The sequence below is a fragment of the Arachis duranensis genome, chromosome 4, assembly GCF_000817695.3.
Source record: "Arachis duranensis cultivar V14167 chromosome 4, aradu.V14167.gnm2.J7QH, whole genome shotgun sequence".
Taxonomy (NCBI): domain Eukaryota; kingdom Viridiplantae; phylum Streptophyta; class Magnoliopsida; order Fabales; family Fabaceae; genus Arachis; species Arachis duranensis.
Genome location: NC_029775.3, coordinates 114423378 through 114443777, shown reverse-complemented (window position 1 = coordinate 114443777; position 20400 = coordinate 114423378). Strand labels below are relative to the sequence as shown.

The 20400-nt window shown below is 32.5% G+C and overlaps 2 protein-coding genes across 2 annotated transcripts in view; one reads left to right on the top strand and one right to left on the bottom strand.

Moving 5' to 3' along the window:
* The window catches only part of LOC107486130 (proline-rich receptor-like protein kinase PERK3), an 80033-nt gene extending 61986 nt beyond the window's left edge, over positions 1-18047 (bottom strand). The window contains exon 1 of the mRNA XM_052260706.1: positions 17509-18047. Within this exon, the coding sequence (XP_052116666.1) occupies positions 17509-18040 (532 nt within the window). The 5' untranslated portion in view covers positions 18041-18047. The remainder of the gene's footprint in view (positions 1-17508) is intronic.
* On the top strand, positions 3677-7101 carry LOC107486164 (glyoxylate/succinic semialdehyde reductase 2, chloroplastic-like). The gene is given in 10 exon segments (XM_052261218.1): positions 3677-3812; positions 3913-4007; positions 4531-5107; positions 5261-5345; positions 5448-5645; positions 5754-5821; positions 5911-5983; positions 6444-6548; positions 6626-6665; positions 6668-7101. Coding segments are annotated over 6 exon segments (414 nt in total). The 5' UTR covers positions 3677-3812; positions 3913-4007; positions 4531-5107; positions 5261-5345; positions 5448-5636; the 3' UTR covers positions 6787-7101.
* Positions 18048-20400: the final 2353 nt, after the last annotated feature.

Genomic DNA, 20400 nt, shown 5'->3' with positions numbered 1-20400 from the left:
TGATTGTCTATTGATTAATGCTGTTAGTCGACCGTTGCATCTCTCACGGTATTAGGTCTGGCCAACTTAATACTAATGATTCATGTATATGGAAACACTAATGGATTATCATAGACGAGATAGAAGTAATAGGTAACGTGAATCGTGGGTTTTGGGAACGTTAGGAGTTAATTTCTTGATTCTACTCGGTTACGTATCTATTCTTTCATGGTTTGCCGAGAGTTTCTTATTCGAGATTTCTTTCTTGAAAAGTTAACTAATTTTTTTTTTACCTTGTTCCTTGTTCATATGCTTTCTCATTTGATCCTAATTGCATATGTCCTCATAAATTTCTTAGATATCTACCTTGTGTTATTTAAACTCCTCTTCTTGACTCGTATATTCTTTGATGTAATTTTGGACTTGTTTAATGCATTAAAGTGAATCGTTAAAATCTTTGTGAACCTTGTCCGAGTTGCTTGTTCTTTTTCTAAGGTCTTGTATCTTTTTAGTTACTTGAGATTTGTTTTGATGTCACGTGTGATCGTTATAGATAGCAAGTGGTGCGTTAGCTCTTTATGATGTGTTTCGTGAACACGAAAGGTAGAGCTTGTAAGCGTGTGACGTCACAGGATGTTAAGGAGCTTGATTCTTGCGAAGGAGTTTTGCTGATGTTAGACTTGTGCCTGTTAGTGAGTTGCGGAGTGTTTGATGAGGTTGAGAATTCGCGGAGAATCTGTTTAATATGGTATGGTTGAGAATGGTAAAGTTACGTCATGTTGAAGTTTAGGCAGTTGAAGCTCTAAAGTTGGTATGAGTTCAGTGTGCAAATGATATACCCGTCATTCTAATACCAGCCTGCCTTGTAACATTTCTCAATCGAGCCTATCTTGTGTCTTTCGCTTTGCGCCAAACTTCTTCCCTATATTTTTAAGCCATAAGAATATCTTGGATTTGAAAACCGTATAAGTATATATATATGGTGAGACCATAAAGCTTCCTCCTTATATGTTACGTCTTATATATGCCAAAATATTTTGTTTTTTTTCCTTTTTCTTTTTTCTAATGTGCTCAAAAGTAAAGCTAGTTTGAATTTCTTTCATCTTGTATCAATTTTCGAGAACGAAAATTTTTTATAAGTGGAGTAGGACGTAAGACCCCAAATTTTTGAAAATTAAATAATTAACTATTTATAAGTTATTATATTATATTGAGATATAATTTAAAAAAATTACTTTTAACAAAAATAATTAAATATTATTTATTTTATTAAATTTAAATTATTTATCAAAAAATATATATTTTGATTAGACAAATATTAAATTTATTATTATTATTATTATTTAACCTTATGTATTACTATCTTAACTTATCCTATGTTCTTTGAATAACACTATTACCTAATAATATTTAATCCATCATTCCTCATGACCGAAAGCCTAGGAAAACTAAAAGGGATCAAGCCAAACGTGGCTTGTGTACCAATACATATATATATATAAAGGTGACACCTAATCACCCTTTCTTTGTCCAAATCATCATCAAATCCATTAAGCATGTTTATTATGCAATAACCGAACTTGCATGTATCCAAACAAGAAGAGAGAGTGGCCGAAGTTCATGTGAAAACCGTGAGTTCATTTTAATTTTCATTTTCGATTTCTTTGATCCGTCATTCTAATAAAAAAATCTAATCCGATAAAAATATTTGTATCCTCCTCTTCTACATGTTTGCGTTACTTTTGTCCGGTAGAAGTTAACGGTGACGTAGCTCTCCTGCCCCTTGAATTCGGCCAACTGGAGTTCTAGGAGGCACAGATGATTTCTGACGCTTTCCTTTTCCACTACTAGAAAATTAGTTATTACAGACAGATATTTTCGACGGATTTTATCCCACGGAAATACAGACGGAATTTTAGAGGGATTTTTTGTCGAAAAACCAAAAAAATGGATTAGCATAAATTACAGACGGAAAAAAAATTCGTCAATAATTCCGTCGAAAAAATTAATTTTTTTCAGTGAAAAATGGTTACAGACAGAAAATCCGTCTGTAATTAAATAGACGAAACGGTGCGTTTTATTAAATTATTACAGACGGAAAATCCGTCTATAATTTAAAATTCTCCATCGAAAATATTATATTCTGCTTTTTATGATCAATTGTGACCAAAGTCCCAAACTCTATTCATTTACAGCACAACGAGCAGCTTCTTCTTCTCCTTTCCTCACCGCCTAATCAAACGAGCTCAACGCTTCAATCTAGCATTCTTCTTCTCCGTCGACCAGCTTCTTCTTCTCCTTTCCTCACCCACAGCGCCACCTCCGGCTACCCTAACCGCCATAGCTACCTTCTCCTTCTTCTCCTCTTCTTCTCCTAATCTAGATTACTGAACAAACAGAATTCAGAGAAACACTCGTGAGTTTTTCTTTTTCTTCTTCCCTCCCCTCTAGTGATATCTCCATTGTTGCAAGTTTTAATTTGTTAATGATTCCAACCTTTGGATACAGGTTACTCATGACTTCAACAGTTCCATACATGGAAAGAAACCTGATAAAGGTAGTAAATGTAACACGGTCCCTATTCCAATCTTCAGGTACCTTTTCATGAATTGTCAGAATATATCTAACATGATGTTGTAACACCAATGATACTTTTCATTCAGTTTATTTCTATTGGATTCTGTTAACAGAGAATACTCTTGGAGAAATTGCTGGTGAGAAGGAGTGAGGAGGAGTTCTTTGAGTCATATATGATGACTAATCATCCTCATTCAAGGCCTTCAGTAGTACAGATTCATCCTTCATATGATGCCAACCCAGCCATGCTTCCTGCAGCTTTTTCAAAGCAAGAGTTTAGGAGGCAACATGTTCCACAAGGCTGGTCTCAAAAGTTGATAATATACTAGTTTTTTTGCCCTATTTTCTGCAATGTCCTCTTCTCCTTCCTTGTTTTGGTATTTATCTTTTGTGTGAGATTATCCATGAAAATTTCACACTTTTTTATGAATTTAATTTGGTGTACATCATTGTATAAAAGTTTCTAAACAAATATTTAATTATGCGATGCCACATTATAAAAGTAGTATTGATTGATAATAGTGTAAAACTCTTATATATTAACAAAGCATTGAAGTTAGGGGTGGAAACAGGCCAGGTCAGGCCAGGCTTTGCTCTTAACAGGCCTGGCCTGTCATACAGTTGATTGACCTGAGCCTGGCCTGCAGTCTGTTATAGGCTTTTTATGAAGTACTAGGCCTGGCCTGTTATTCAACCTGGCCTGGCCTGAAGCCTGTTAAAAGGCCTGATAATTTTTTTTACAAAAATAAAAATATTATTTAAAAAAATTATTTTTTAACAAAAATAGTTATATGTAATATGTCATATATTTAATATTTATAAAAAATGTTGCCTGACAGGTCTATAAGGCTAATTAGTAAGCCTGGGCCTGGCCTATTAATGTATTAAGACTTTTAAAAGAGGTTGGGCCTATACCTATTTTATAACAGGTCAGGCCAGGTCAGGCCAAACACAGGCCAGGCTGCAGGCCCCTAGCAGGCCGCCTGGCCTTTTTCCACCCCTAATTAAAGTTAAGGTGCTTTTCTTTTGTGTGATATATTGGTATCTAGAGTTAGACTGTTGTATTCTTAGGTTTCTGTTTTGTACTTCTCTCCTCTTGTTTTTAGCAATTAGCATAATCCTTTTACCCATTGGGAAAAAAGGGGCGATTTTCTTTAGCAATTAACATATTCGCTCTCTAAAGTGTGTTCGACTAATCCCTTATACTCTCACAGCATAGAACCCTAAGCGACACAACACACTTTCTGCTTCAACAAGTTCGTCTCCATTTTCTTCTTTCTTCGATCTGCATCTCTTTTCTCTTTCAATCTTTATACTTAGCTAACTATCTATTCTGTGTTCAATTTTTGTTTGCAGGAATGGCTAACGTAGTCCAAGAGCCTGGCATTGTTTCAGATCCTACTCAGATCGATGTCAAGCTTTTCAACCGCTGGAGCTTTGATGACGTTCAGGTACTTCTTCTCTCCCCTTCTTCCTTTAATTAAGAAAGAAAAACACCAATTGTTTTTCTCACTCCATGAGCTAAAATAACGAGTTTTACTTGTTTTCTGTTATTTCGTATTTGAATGTTTAGCTTTAAGTTCAGCGTAATTTGTTTTATGGAGCAATCTGTTTCAATTATTAATGAAATAAAAAAAAGTTTTAATATAATGCATTTCATTTTTTCTATTAAGATGAAGCTAATTGTGAGTTAAATTAACTAAACCGTGGACCGAAACTGTTAGATCATTAGTTTGTAGCTCAATTGGTAGTTAAAGTGGCTATTGAGAAACATTTGAATTCTGATATAGAAATCATAGTTTGAGTAGATTTTTACAGTTCTGCAATGCTCTATTGTGCCTTTTACAGTTGTGCTTTTGAGGTAACTATAATTACCAGTTCATGAAATCTTCGATCATCATTTAATCATTTATTTTGAATATTACAATAAATCTGTGCTTTTAATTGTTATTACTCTTTTCCAATTGATTTTAGGAAATCAAAGTTTTACGGATTCGACAAGAAAGGGAACTGGTGGAAGGAGAGAACCGCAGGTACCGTCAAGTTCCCGAAGAACAAGGTTACTAGCAAGGTTTGGCTTCTCATATGAACAAAATTCATTTGTGCTTCTTTGTTTATGTTGCTTATTCTCTGATTCTTCAGTTCGTAAGTAGTCAGCGAAGTTTAAATTCATTTCCGGAACTCTTGGCTTTCACTTCATTGCCTTCACTCTCTTCAATCCTCGCCCCCCTCTCTCTGTAGAATCAGAGGGCTCAGCTTGCTCCGTAATCATGTTTGGCACGTGCAGAAGCTAAGGCCAGAGGTTCCTCCACTTCTTCCCAGCAGCAGTTCCAGGTTCTTATGGATACCCATTTATAGCAAAGTTTGTGAATTTGTATATTCGATATTGATTTGCATATTTTGAGTCAAGGGCACCTCAAAAACCAGGTTCTAATTTCACCAATGCATATATCTTTCTTCAGAATTCTCACTTATTGTTCATCCCCTCATGTTAGATTGATGTTGCTTGTGGCAACCATGGAGCTACAAATGGAATGGCTCTAGGAAAAGGGTACTCTATTCATAGTAATAGTTGCCAATACAATGTCTATATGATTATTATTTGAGTGTACAAAGATCACATGCAAATTAAAATTAATGGTGTGTGCTGCATTGTACTTCCTCAATATGATTGCAAGCTTAATAATACCTTAAACATTTTCAGCTATGTGAATGTTTCAACAGTTGATGTTGATACTTCAAAATTGATTAGTGAGCGCATCAAATCTACTGGAGCATTATTTTTGGAGGTGCATTCACATTTTCCTTTGTCAAACACCAAGTGTTGTGTAATCAGGATACACATTACTTCATTGCATGTAGTAATACTTGTGAAATCCATTTATCCACAGGCTCCAGTTTCAGGTTCCAAAAAGCCAGCAGAAGATGGTCAATTGATATTTCTTACAGCAGGTGAAGGAATTCAGGCTCCATTTCATGGCAGAGTTGGTAGCACTTTCAGATAAAGAAACTGAAGCAATTTATTTGATATTGCTGGTGACAGAAATCTTTATGAAACGGTTGCTCCTCACTTGGACATAATGGGGAAAGTATGTATAGCCATTCATTATTTTTCTTTTATAGGAAGAATATTTCCCTGATCTTTCTAGGGGATGAGAGTCTTATTTCACATATGGTTTCTTCATGCTTCTATGTAGTCGAAATTTTACCTCGGGGATGTTGGAAATGGAGCTGCAATGAAACTCGTCAATATGATTATGGGCAGGTTTTTACAACTTGTCTCTTGCTACTTTGCTGCTGATTTTTCTTATATGATTGTTAATGTGTATTTGACACTACCATTTCTTTATATAGTATGATGGCGTCCTTTTCTGAAGGCTTACTTCTCAGCGAGAAAGTTGGGTTGGATCCAAAAGTACTAGTCGAGGTATTTGCCATTAAACGAAATAATTACCATTGTAATTGTACATGGATTTGTTGCTCGTTTCATCTTGAAGTCTTTGGTTGCTCTGGGCTGCTGCAAATTTCATTGCTGATATTTCGAAAATGTGATTCATTTGTCTTCCTACATTATTAGCTGCATGTGAATGATGATGATGCTGAAAGAAATCATGGCACCGATAAATCTAATAAAATGCCTCTATTTCAATGCCTAAGTAGCTATGAAATATAAATATGATGATGTGACTTTTGTTGAGCTTTTTCTTCTCTAATTCCTAGTAATTCTTGCATGTTATTCCTCTGATGTAAATTTTGAATTATTGGGTCCTCTTGTGAAAGAAAGATGGTGTTAAGTGTCATGAAACAACTTATATAAAAGTTTAAGCCGATAGGTAAAGGTACATAAATGTTTAGCATAGTGTTAAAAACAAATGGTAATTTTGCAGGTAGTTTCACAGGGTGCAATCAGTGCTCCAATGTACTCAACCAAAGGCCCATCTATGATACAATCGCTTTACCCTACTGCATTCCCTCTAAAGCATCAGGAGAAGGTGCATTAATGAGTATGTTAAATTCCTATTATCTTTCAAGTTTTTAACAGAAACTAATTGTGTTTTAATGGTGTCAGGATTTGAGACTTGCACTGGGGTTAGCAGAGTCTGTATCCCAATCTACCCAATTGCAGCAGCTGCTAATGAGTTATACAAGGTTGCAAAGTCCTATGGCCTTAGTGATGAGGATTTCTCAGCTGTCATTGAAGTATTGAAATCCAAATTTCAGCAGTCATAAATAAAACCCCACCCACAAAATTAAATCATAAATATTCCTTCATTTTATGAGAGCCAGGTTCTATTTCAACATAGTTATGGACTAAATTATTATCACAATAATTTTGAGGTTATGGACTAAATACTAATTTTAAATATATTGCCTTTTTCATCGTGACTAAAACTTAATGCTCTAGGATCACTGACGGGAATGCAACATCATTTTCAGCTATCAAGAAGAGGATGAAGAAGGATATTAATGAAGTTGGAAAGATTGCACATGGTATCAAAACAAAAATAGAAGCTATAAACAGAGATGTAATGAGACAAAGATAATGACTTGATGTTTTAGTAGATTTTAGTCCTGAAATTTCAAAATGAGGAATTTTTTATATGGTCTTGTTATTTGCATAACTTAGTATAGTTGAACAATACAATGATACATTGAGTTTATTTTTTGATAATACAATGAATTTGTTTATTTTTTGAAATATTATAAATATTCGAATACAAATTAGATAAAAAATTGTAAATTTATATTTATTTTGTATGAAAACAAGCTTATTTTATAATTAGAAAAATAAAAAAAAATTATATTTTTTTCATTGACAGATTTACAGACGGATTTTCTGTCTGTAATCAGAGTGTGAGATAATTTTCCAAAGTTTAAATTACAGACAGAAAATCAGTCGGAAAATCCGTGTGTAATTACAGACGAAAAATCTGTCGGAATCCGTGTGTAATTACAGACGAAAAATTCGTCGAAAAGTTTGTCGCCTTCGGAAAATGGATAGAGAATTTACAGAGGGAAAATCCGTCGGTAACTAGTAAAAATCCGTCGGTAATTTTTCGACGGAAAAAAATCCGTCGGTAAATAATTTCCGACGGGACTTTTACAGAGGGACAAAATCTGTCGGTAATTTCGTTGGTAACCAAAAATTCGTCTGTAATAAAGACTAAATTTATGGTTATGGAAGTAGATGGTAACTGATTTTGGTATTAGCATGATGATGAATAGGTGCTGATGAAGGGCTGGTAAAAATACGCAAGAATGTGATTTTGGTTAGTATTAAATGTTAAACGAGTATGGTCGGAGGGATTTGTAAAGTCTAAATGAAGAAATGAATTTCCTTTAATTTTAAAAGCAAATTTAATTTAAGAATATTACCTGTTTTCAATTTATTACGAAAAGAGTTTTGTTTTCAAACCGATTTATTAAGAAAAGTATGATGTTTTAAACTCAATCTTTTGAGAAGGAATTTTGCTTTAAGTTATGTTTTAAGTTCGGTTTGATAAGAAAGAAAAGAAGAGGAAGAACGAAAAGTAAAGGAAAGAAAGAAAATTAAAGGAATCTCTGCCACAAGAGAGCAGAGAACAAAGATTAAAGGAATGTATGAATTAATGAAATGACTGCCACAAGAGAGCAGATGTGACATTGTTTGGGCCTTAGTGCCAAATGTAAAGTGGGGACGCCCACACACTGAGAACTGTTTTTCAGATGTACACTTATTGATTTGGAAAGTCACACTGTATGCGGCCTAGCTGTACAACTTAAAGTCACACTGTATGCGGCCTAGCCGTACGACTTATAAGCACATTGTATGCATCTGGAAAGTCATATCTGTGACTTGTGCCCGGTAATATCGGGAGCAGGTAGGCAACCAACACATGAGCTCATGACCTGCATTAGGAATAGACATGTATCATGTTGTTTGCACATTTGTATTTGGTTGTGTCTTCTTGTATTACTTCTCTGTGATTGTGCTGATTGACTTGTTTGTATGTTGGTTTGAATCCCTTACTTGTGTTGTTAGTTCACGGATATATTGAGGTGAGATATTGTGGTTGAAAAGCGATTATGTGACTTAGAGATGGTTGGTATGGCTAATTTTGTGATTAAGATCTGTTTTGAGTTTAGAAATTTAAAGAAAAGTAATTATTTATCTAAAGTAGAAATAAAAGTATTTCCAAAGGTTTAACATAATAGTTTTACTAAGTAAGTTAATTATTTGCATATTAATCTCTACTTTTACGGCATTCCCGTTTCCTACTGAGAACGTGTGGTCTGTTCTCACCCCAAAATCTTCCACCCTTTCAGTGACAGGCTCGAAGGTTCAATATGAAGCTGCGGATGAGTAGTAGATTTACTTGTGATTCCTATTATTTTTATAGAGTTCCCTCGTCCTTGTTGCTTTAAGTTTTATTTTATCCAGAGGGATAGGTATTGTATTCAAGTTTTATATAGAATTTATTTGTATAACACTTATTATTATTAATAATTATGTGATTATTATTATTTGAAGATCTTTGATATGTAATTTTAATTACTAAGAATAATTTTCCGGAGTTTTCTATAAAACTGAAACGCGATACCAAACTAAAGGCTCAGTATTAAATAGTTAATAAGGAAAACAAGTTAGTAATGCCTTACTTTTGGAATGATCATGACGTGCTAAAAGTTAGGGTGTTACAAAACCTCTGCCATCGGCCGCGCTTAGTGCTCCATGTTTATTTGGGAAAGCAGAACCTTTATCGTGAGCCACACCACCACCACCACGACGTCCACCGCTCTTTCCACCAAGACCCACTCCAGCGAGCCACCTCCACCGCCGTAAGCTCCACCTCCACTGTTACTCCATTCTTCTTGCTCTAAGGTTGGTTTTGGAATTTTGTCAATTTTATTATTAATCTTCTCTGTTTTAAATTCACTATGGTTTAATTAGATTTTAATTTTTCGTTAGTAATTTGATTTAGTTAAACTATTTTTTGTTGTTACGTTGATTTAGAGTAAAATTAGATTTTTTTATTAGGATTTCTCTTAGTTCATAGATAATTAAGCATGCTATTGTGATTCTTGGGTTTGTAATTTGAATTTGTTTAGGGTTCATTGACTGATATTCTGTTGAACACTGTAATATAATGCTAAAATTTGTGGGATCCATAATAGATCAATTAACTCCCTATTTCGAACCATCATTTTATAGTTTTGAACATTAGTTTCACCATTCAATTAAATTTTTAACACCACTTTATAATCAACACCATACAATTTAATCATACATAGGTTTCATTTTTTGCCCAAATTCCACTAGTATTTTAATGGTTTAGTCTCATTTTTCTTATATATGCTTTTTGTAGAAGTTGGTTTAGTTGTAAGTTGTGATTGATTGTATTAATAAATTAATTTTGATGAAAGAACATTATTAGCTAATAGACTGCTGAAAATAATTAAATGTATATTTATTTTACAATATGCTTTTATTTGGTCCAATATGTCTAGGTTCATACTCATCGTTACAATTTGCTTTTTTCTATAAACATGTATATAAAATTCAGACATGCTTCGACTTATTTTCTCTATTTGATTTGTTCTGTTTTGATCTCTTTTATCTTTCCACTTTTATTGCAATTTGAATGCTTATATAATGAGAACAAGCTCTTATTTAACTTATAAGTATTGTATGCTGCCTCATTTCAATTCATGCTTCTTTTATTCTCATGCTTCTTTTATTCACTTTATATCACTTTATACCACTCAATATGTCAAACATATACCTTATTTGGTTTATAGAAATGGTTGAATTCATTTTACCAATTATTTTTTTTAGTTTTCAAACAAGTACACTAAGTTTGGTCATCTATGCTATTTTGTGTTTTTTCTGTTTTTGCACGTGAATTGTTTGATAATATGATTCTCTGTGTTGGTATTATTATAATTTATTGTTCATTTGTTGTTTTAAATTTCTGTTAATTGGTATGCTATTTGCAGACATGACGATCGATAGAGGTGTTTCGAATCAGGTTGCTGGTCATGGTCGTAGCTGTGGTAAGGGTAGAGGGAGGGTTTCTTCCGGTACTCCCGGGACTTTTGGATCCTCTCCCTCTACTCCGACCACTCCGGTTATGTCACAGGTTGCGGGTTTAGCAGACCATCCGTTCATCATGGTCCTTAACCTCAACTACGTGCCTCCATTTACAACGATGATGTCGCCTCCTACTGCTTAGCATCCCGCTGCCACGGCGACGCCGCCTCCAGCGATGAAAGTCGCAGTCCCGGAGTCCTCTCATGGAATTGAGACAGCTGATGCTCCTCCACCACCTCCCATCGTACGGTTAACCATTTGTCCTGATGGCGGCACAGGGTAAGTATCACTTTGAGTCTTATATATTTTCTTATTATTGTTATTGCTAAAAGTGGCTGAAAATTGATTCTAGTTTAGTGGATTTAGGTTTATTTGGTTGCCTGTTTAGTGTTTCATGTTTACTGGTTATGGTTATTGCTGAAAGTTCCTGAAAATTGATTCCTGCTTAGTGGATTTAGGTTTATTTGGTTGCCTGATTATGGAGTTCCTATTGACTAATTATGGTTATTACTGAAAATTCTTGAAAATTGATTCCTGTTTATTGGATTTAGGTTTATTTGGGTTTTTTATTATGGAATTCTTGTTTAAAAATTGATTCATATTTAGTGGATTTTTAGGTTTATTTGGTTGTTTAGTTATGATTTCTTATTTACTGATTATAGTTATTGCTGAAAGTTCTTGAAAATTGATTCCTATTTAGTAGATTTTTAGGTTTATTTGGTTGTCTAGTTATGATTTCTTATTTACTAATTATGGTTATTGTTGAAAGTTGGTATAAATTGATCCCTGTTTAGTGGATTTAGGTTTATTTGGTTGCCTGATTATAGAATTCCTGTTTACTGATTATGGTTATTGCTGAAAGTTCCTGAAAATTGATTTCTGTTTAGTGGATTTAGGTTTATTTGGTTGCTTGGTTATGGAATTGCCATATTATTTTGTTTTGTGAGTTGTTGTTAGGTTTGCATCAAACAATAATGAGAGTACTCAGGAGATGACCAATATCATCAAGCTGATGTACAACCATCCCTAACTAAACTACAAGAAGATCCCCGCTGAGACCAGGGAGCGATGGTTTTAGAAATTAGCTGTAATTACTTTTCTTTTTTGTTTCAAACCTTCTTAGCTAGTTTATATCTTCTATCTTGCTTAACTAATTTTAAAATTTTTTTTTGTTACAGTTGCAGTTTAGATGGGATGCTAAGCACAAGTCAACTATAGGAAGATATTCAACCATAGAATGGGTCGGCGGCTCCAGTAGATCGTGGATGATGTTTGTCAAGGGCGGGACCACCTGACGACCTGGCTTCGACCGGATATAAAGAAGGCTCTGTTAGTTCATTGGGAGACTGATGAGGGGTCCAGACATCAGCGTCTTACCAACAGAGCTAATAGGGCATCGGTCAGGTCGTCCAAGCATATTGGCAGCTTAGCGACCTTCACGAAGACTAAAGCCAGGCTGGTACGTAGTGACTTTAATTTTGTTAATAACGTAGTTATATTCTTTTGCATATCATTACTAAGCATCCTAATCATATTGTTTCAATGCAACATGTGTAATCGAAGTTGTTGAATCACGAGGTGACATTGGCGAAGACATTCAAGTACCCCCACACGCTGAAGGAGAACAAAGAGATATTTGCTTATCAGCGGTCTCAGGACCATTACGTGAGTAAACATAATGGTCCTGAGATTAATTGTCTTCTACTATAAAATTATTAGAGATTAATTGTCTATCTGTTGTAAAAATTACAATAACTTGTATGAATTACACAAGAGTTCTACATACAGAAACTAGAGGTCGCGACTCAACAGTCTCAACAAAGGGGGGAGGATGTCGTCGATGGCTCTGCAACTTCAGTCGTCGATCCCAATACGGTTTGGTGCGAGACTGCCTCAGTGCCGTACAAGAACCGCGTATATGGGTTGGGTCGTTCTTCGCCAGCAGCATCTGCACCTCCTTGTTGAGGTCGTTATCAGGCTCCGCCACCAGTCGAGCCGTCGAACTCGAGGAAGGCGTGGATTTGAGGCTGCAGGTGCAGGAGCTCCAACATAACCTTCACCAGCAGGCTCAGGAGTTGAATGATTATCGAGAAAGGTATCAGGAGATTCTCACCCGCGTGACATCTACGAATGAGCTCAGGCTAGAGTGGAGGGAGTTCGCTGGAGCGACTTCAGCGTATGGAGTTTCAGATGGAGGTGTACCAGGTCCAGATACGCGCCGCTGGCATCAACGCTACTGGTGGTATCACCGCTGCTGGTGGTAGCAGTCCTGCGAGCGGCACACGGACATCACCGCTTTCTGTGTCGCTGACATATAGCACCACGGGACCGACGACAATGACGATGATGACTCCCTGGATTTGTAGTTATTTCTATTTCGTTTTATTGTTTCATTGTATTTATTTGATGTACTTGACTTTTAATTTATTTGAATATTGTATTATTTATTTTAAATAATAAGTTTTAATATTTTATGAATTTAATATTAATTGTGTAAAAAATAAATTTAAATTTTAAATTAAAATTTGCCATTTGTTTCAAATTTTTTTAAAAGAAAATTGACATTATCGTCGAATTTATCGTAGGAATAATTCGACAATAATAGTATGTAAAACAATATTTTTTGTGCTAAATCAAAAAAATTCGTCGATAACTAATTAATTTTTCGAATTGATAATTCGTCGTAGAATTCAATGATAATTACTAACAAAATTTATATTATTTGATTGTTTCTAGCAATAAATTTACTGTTAAATTTTTTATTTTCTGATGATATTCTGCATTTTTTTTATAATATTAGGTCCATTAGTATTGTATTTGTATAGATTTTGAAATACTTCAGAATTAAGCCTCGTTCCCGAGACTTGTATTGTTGATCAGATGGGTTTATACCAACTAATTAACTCGTGGATCCACTCATGTCACTAATGATTTTAATCATTTCTTGTCTGTGCGTAACAGCCTCAGAATCTAAGCATAATACATTAGAAGTGAACTCAGCTACTTGAGATGCATCTCCTTCCAAAGCACGAACTATCTGCAACACATGCAAGGATCACTAAAATAATAAAAAATAGTCTTTTCGTTTTAAAAAAATAATGTAAAAAACTTTTATAATTATATAAAATATATTTTATTGTATATTAAATAATTTCCTTTTTCAAAAAAGAAACCATTATAAATAGATCTTTTACATATTTAATTTGAAGAATGTTATAGCATTTCTGTTGTACACTTTTTTTTTTAATTTTAGTACTAAAAAATGATAGATAAAATTTAAAAATGATAAAAAAATTATTTTATTATACCATAAACAAAATATGTACATAAACAAATTGTGACTTAGGCAGAAAGTAAGGAAGAGAAACCAAGATTGCATATTCAAGACTTTAGAAAAGAAATTAATACTTGGACTTACTTAAATGTTTATATTTTTAATATGATTTTTTAAGTGATTTTTTTGGACTTACTTAAATTATTTTTATATAATTTTTTTTAATTTGTCTTATATTTTTTTTATTCAAATATTTAAACTAACAAAAAAAATCACCGTTATATTATTTTTAACAAGATTTTTATAAAGATATGACATATTTATACATGAATGCAAGCAGATTCTCCAGCTAGCAACAAGTCTAATAGCCATAACAAACTTTTCCTGTTTAGTAGATTAATCACTAAGACACTAACTACCATAACAGTTATCAACTTCCTACACTTTCTAACTTTTATCCTTGATAGTACAAAAGAGATGTGCACGTGTAAATATAATTTATCATTTAATTTGATGTGAACTTACAGGTTAAACTTTTGTTAAAAGTCAAAATTATGAGTATTTTATTATTACCTGGCTCATCTTTGGTCGAAGCTTTGCTTCATATCGTATAGAAGCAGCTGCAGAGGCCAGCATGGAAACCATTTCGGTTGCTTCATACTGATTTTGGAGCTTTCGGTCAGCTACAACTTTAAAATTATTCTCTTTCAAAACCTTTGTTAGCAAAGGCATTGCCTGCGAGAATTCACAAAACTACTTCTGTGAAAAGATTAAACTAATACAAAAAGATACATGAATAATAATATATGTACACATATAATAGTACATTATTAGCGTTTGTACCAAACTAACCTCTACGAAAGTATGATGTGAATCAATTATTGGTCGGCGGCCAGTAATTAACTCAAGAAGCATGACTCCGAAGGAGAAAACGTCGGCTTTTTCAGTGAGATTTCCACTGGAAGCATATTCAGGAGCTACATACCTGAGCTAACATTTCACGCATGAGCATTTTATTGTTATGTTTGAATTGATGAAGAATTGTGAAGAGAGAAAAAGATGGATGTTTTGTAATAATGTACCCTAGAGTTCCCATCACTCGAGTGGAAACATGCGTATTCATATCCGGGCAGAACTTTGCAAGCCCAAAATCAGCAACCTGTAGACACAATGCAAGGGATTGTTCATCAAGTTGATCATCAAATGGATAAATTGATCATTTGCTCACCTTCGCTTGGAAATTAAAATCGAGGAGAATGTTAGCGGCTTTGATATCACGATGGATGATCTTGGGATAACCTGAAAATACAAAGATCGTTATATGTTGATACTTGATAGGTATCGTAGCAGTTAACAAAGAAGTCACATTCTAATGCATAGAGCATGAGGGCGTGGTTCATTTTAATATACACTTAACATAATTGTCACCAAATATATTGAAAACAAATTAAATAATATATATATAATATATATAAATTAATTATTAATTTTAATTTTTTTGTGTACATAACAATTTTATTCTTCAACCAATGAAAAAATCTAAACATAACATTGTATTTAAATTTGAATATGAATAATATTCTCAAATTTAGTTAAAAAATTAATATGTGAATAATGTATATCGAAGAAGTAAAATCTTTTAAATTTCCTATGAAAAGACATACATTCCTCATGAAGATATGCTAATCCCTTAGCAGCTCCTAGAGCAATCCTCATTCTTGTAGGCCAATCTACAGTAGGACCTTGCCCTGTTTTGTTCAAATAACTGAATAGCCATTATAACTTGTATCCGATCCATTAAAAAGTTATTAATGCAACCACAAAACAATTTTATTAGTATTATTATTTATTTGTACTATTATAGAAAATCTCTTGGTAAAAACCGATAAGATTGTGTTACTCGAATATAATTTTTCTATGACTTTTTATTAGTATATTTATGTAATAAAAAAATACTATTTATACACATGATAATTTTTCTTAATTTCTGCACATTATTTACAGGAAAAAGACTAACAAACAGTTGTATTATTTTACAACTTTAAAAAAATACCATGTAGATGGAACTCTAATGTATTGTTTGGAACAAATTCGTAGACGAGAAGTCTATGGTGGCCAGCGATGCAATATCCAAGTAAAGAAACGAGATTCCTGTGATGAAGCCGAGTGATTATGTCTACTTCAGCTTGGAATTCACGCTCTCCCTGCCTACTTCCATCCTTGAGCTGTTTGATGGCAGCCTCCATGCCGTTTGGAAGAACTCCTTTGTGGACATAACCGAATCCACCTTCTCCAACCAAATTTGCTTTCGAGAACCCATCTGTTGCAACTTCCAACTCCTCGTATCTGAATATTCTGTTCTTTGATGACATTTCTATTATTCCGTTATTGCCTGTACAATAATTAGTAAGAAGCATGCTAAATAGAATGGAAAGAGCGTGCATTTGCATCATTGCATGTAAGCAACGTGCATATACTTAATTCTATTTTTATTTTCTAAAGTTGCCCAACGATTTTAAAACAATTATTTATATATAAATATATAATGATATTAAAGTTATATTTTATTATTATACTTAAAGTTTGTCTTAGCTCTTTTTAGGGTTCGTAATATTAATTTTATCTATAAGCATCTAATCCAATTTAACCTGTTTTTAATAAGATTGGTAATTCAATCCGCAGAAAATTGAGTTGAAAACGAGACAGGTAGAGTTGTGAGTTAGATCCGGTGTGAATTTAAAATAACTCATATTCAATCTACTTATACCTCTAATATGTTATAGTACATAATTAAAAATTATTATATATATAAAAAGAAGAGGGATAATATTGTTGCAACAAATTAAAGTTTGAAGAAGAACGACAATAGTTTTGTTGTTGTTTGTGTTTTTATAATTTTAGCAAGGACTTGATGATAAATTAATAATTATGTTGTTTGTAATTTTAACATTGATTTTATCATGGTTTTGTTGTTTTTAATTTTAATATAAATTCATTTTTGTTTTTTGTGTTTTACTAGTATGTATGAAATATTAATGGATTAAATAGTGTTTGATTGAAAAAAAAAATTGATTTTAGTTTTTTGCAAAATCAATAAGGTCGAATAGAGAATTTTAGGTTATAAGTGAGGTTAGAATTGAAAATTTTTTAACATAGAGATAAAAAAAAGTTAAATGTTACAAAGATTTTAAACTTAATAATAGAATTAGAGTAGAATATAAATCCTACTTTATTATAAGCATTGACAATTTTAGTTCTCTTAAATAATATTTGTTTTCAAAGACCGAAACTAAAACTAAATAATGAAATTTAATATTATATTTGATGGTCAAATATTAAAATTAAAATTTCAATTTTAAAATATAAAATTTTAATATTTTTAGTATCACCAAAAAATAAAAATAGACTAAATTTTTTAGAAATAAATATCTTTTTAATAACAAAATATTTTACTAAATATTATCATTCTACTCCATATTTATCTTGAATCAGATAAAATAATAAAACATAATTATTCTATATATATTTTAAGCCAAACATAATTCATAAATTATTTCAGTTTTTCAGTTTTTTTATCTTTCTTCCAAACCCAGTCTTATACACGTACCTTTAAATCCAAGATCTTTATCATGTTTTCTCTTCCAATTCTTCCAATAAGAAATACCAAAAGCGCTAAGCACCACAATCAAAATGGCGAAAGTAACGATTGCCGCCATTCCAACGATGACGCCACTTGACGAAAAAGATGGTGCTGGAGTCGAACTTGGAGGAGGGAAATGCAGTACCTGGGTTGGTTTAGAGGAAGGTTTCATCGGCAGGGGAGTTTGAGGAGGTGGAGGGGCAGGAGAGAAAAGTCGTGGCGGTGGTGGCATTGGTGAGGAAAGAGCTAGTGGTGGTGGTGGTGGCGGTGGCGGTGGCAGTGGCGGCTTTGGTGGGGAAATAACTAGTGGGGGTGGCGGTGGCGGTGGCGGCAACAATGGCGGAGGAGGTAACGGTGGTGGTGACAATGAAAAGTGAGAAAGTGGAGAAGGAGGAGGACAGTCACATCCTACAGCTAGACAGAGGTTGGTACCTTGGTGAAATAATTGACGGTATTGAGCACAGAGAATAGGATTTCGTGGTCCCAATTTGGATTCCATTTCTTTCTTTAAAATCACTCTGATGTATATCTCACAGATGATCCGCTAGCTGGAGATATATATATACATCCGCGCCTTTCATAACGTTAGGAAGACATAAAAAAAACAACCATAATTTATTTTATTTAATATTTTTTAATTATTATAATAATTAAGAATCTGAACCACTGTTGCACTTATCAGAGTCGCAAAATGTGATCTTTAGATTTTGTATGATTTATTGACCATTGTTACAAAGTACAAATCTTCATGTACTCCAACATTATATTGTAAATTAGTGTTATCAATCATTATTGTCAAAGATTTTTCCCTGTCATGCACAAACCTATATTACAACTTGAAAGTTGAAACTAAACATAATAATATTAATAATAATAATAATAAAGATAAAAATTAAAATGTTAATTATAATTTATTACCATTTTATTCATATTTGATTAGACACTTTTGCCGGCCTCTTTTTTTTCTCCTTTCTTTATGCATATCTACCACCAGAGCTGCAATATAATTGTGTATAATTGTATAAATAATAATTTGTCAAAGCAAATATTTGTAAATTTTTTTTGACACAGATCCGTCAAGTTAGATATTGATTTTCTTTTCTATTCTTCGGCATCAATAAAATTTTTTCTACTCCTACTCTATTTTCGTTGTTAGTAAAACTACAAATATGAGAAAAATAATTACTTTATTTTTGTTGGTAATATGTGTAAATTAAAAATGAAAAATATATATACATTTTATTTTTGTTGACTATTCTTACGTGAACTGTTTAAATTTTGTTTTTACACTTAGTAATTACAAAAATATAACATAATGTTTAATTTCGTAGATCTATTCATCTACTTATTTAAGTTTAAAATAGTAAAAAAAATATTTTTTATTTAAATAAAAAAATGTTATAGTTAACCTACTAGTAGCAAGTATCAACATCAACGGGCTTAAAATAATAATACTTTTAAGTATGGGTAAATTATAAAAAAATACATTCGAATTATTTAAGCATTGAGAAAATTGTCCTTAAATTTTGTTATTAATAAAAATATTTTTAAATAATTTAAAATGTGTCAAAAATGTGGCTCATATATTAATATTAGATTCTTACCTATCACATGAAATATTCTTTTTGTCATATTACTCTTTTTAGTTAATATAAAAAACTCTTTGTTCACACAGGTGTATTTTTGTTATATTTTAAAATAATTTAAATGTATTTTTATCAATAATAAAATTTAAAAACATCTTTATCGTAATAAAATATTTTGAGTGTGTTTTTTGTGATTTGCTCTTCGAGTAACCTAAAAATTGACATGACCCAACTATCGTTGGAAAATATTTCTGATGCACTTTAAATTTCAACTCTCATCGAAATCATCTAACGTTGATGCTAAATAAAAAAAAAAACGGTTTTGGCTTATGAAATAGTGATTATCCTTGATAACTATGTTGAAGAGAATTAATTAATTAAACATAAATTATAGGTGAAAATTCAGGTGCAATTGACTTCATATGAAGTTGATATTTAAAAGTCGTTAGATAATTTAATTGATTTGACTAAATTTTCATCTAACGACTCTCAAATATCAATTTTACATAAAATCGATTTCACCTGAGTTTTTATGTATTATATCATGAATTTTTGTCTCCGTATGGATCGATCTTTTACTTAAACTATCGAAAAAAAAAAGAAATAATAGAAGTCGTGCGTCCTTTTCTATTTCTTAAAAGAAAGACACATGAGAGGTCGCAATTTAAAAATATTTTTGTTTTAATACACATTCCTAAATGTCTTTCGAAATTCAAAGTAATAGAGAATGTGAGGAAGGGATTATGAACTTCCAAAGGTTAAACATGTTATTTTATTCTTTTTCAAATTTCCACAAGAATCATTTTATATTAATGGACTAATCTATGCTCTATTTAAATATTTGCTGTTGGTTAATGATCTGTTATATGTATAAGATAAAATTTTCAACTTCTAATAACACTTATATAAATAGATAAATAAATTAATTATTTAACCAATTTAAGTTGATTAATTTTCACTCTATTTTATTTTATTTAAAAAAGTATCGATAAACAATATAAATATTGAACAACATGAACAATAAGTTTAAAAAAATTAAATTAATTATTTAAATCAAATTTTTAATTTATTAAAATAATCAAATTTTGAATTTAAATTATTAGAGTTAGGCAACGTAACCTCCTCTTAATATACCGTCATATCATGTTCTCATTCTATTTCAACCCTCCTCTCTTCTTCCATTCACACTGTCCTTTATCCCGGCAGTCCTCCCTTCCACCGCTCAGTCTGACACGCCTCCACCTCCGCCGGTCAGCCCAACGCATCTCTCCTT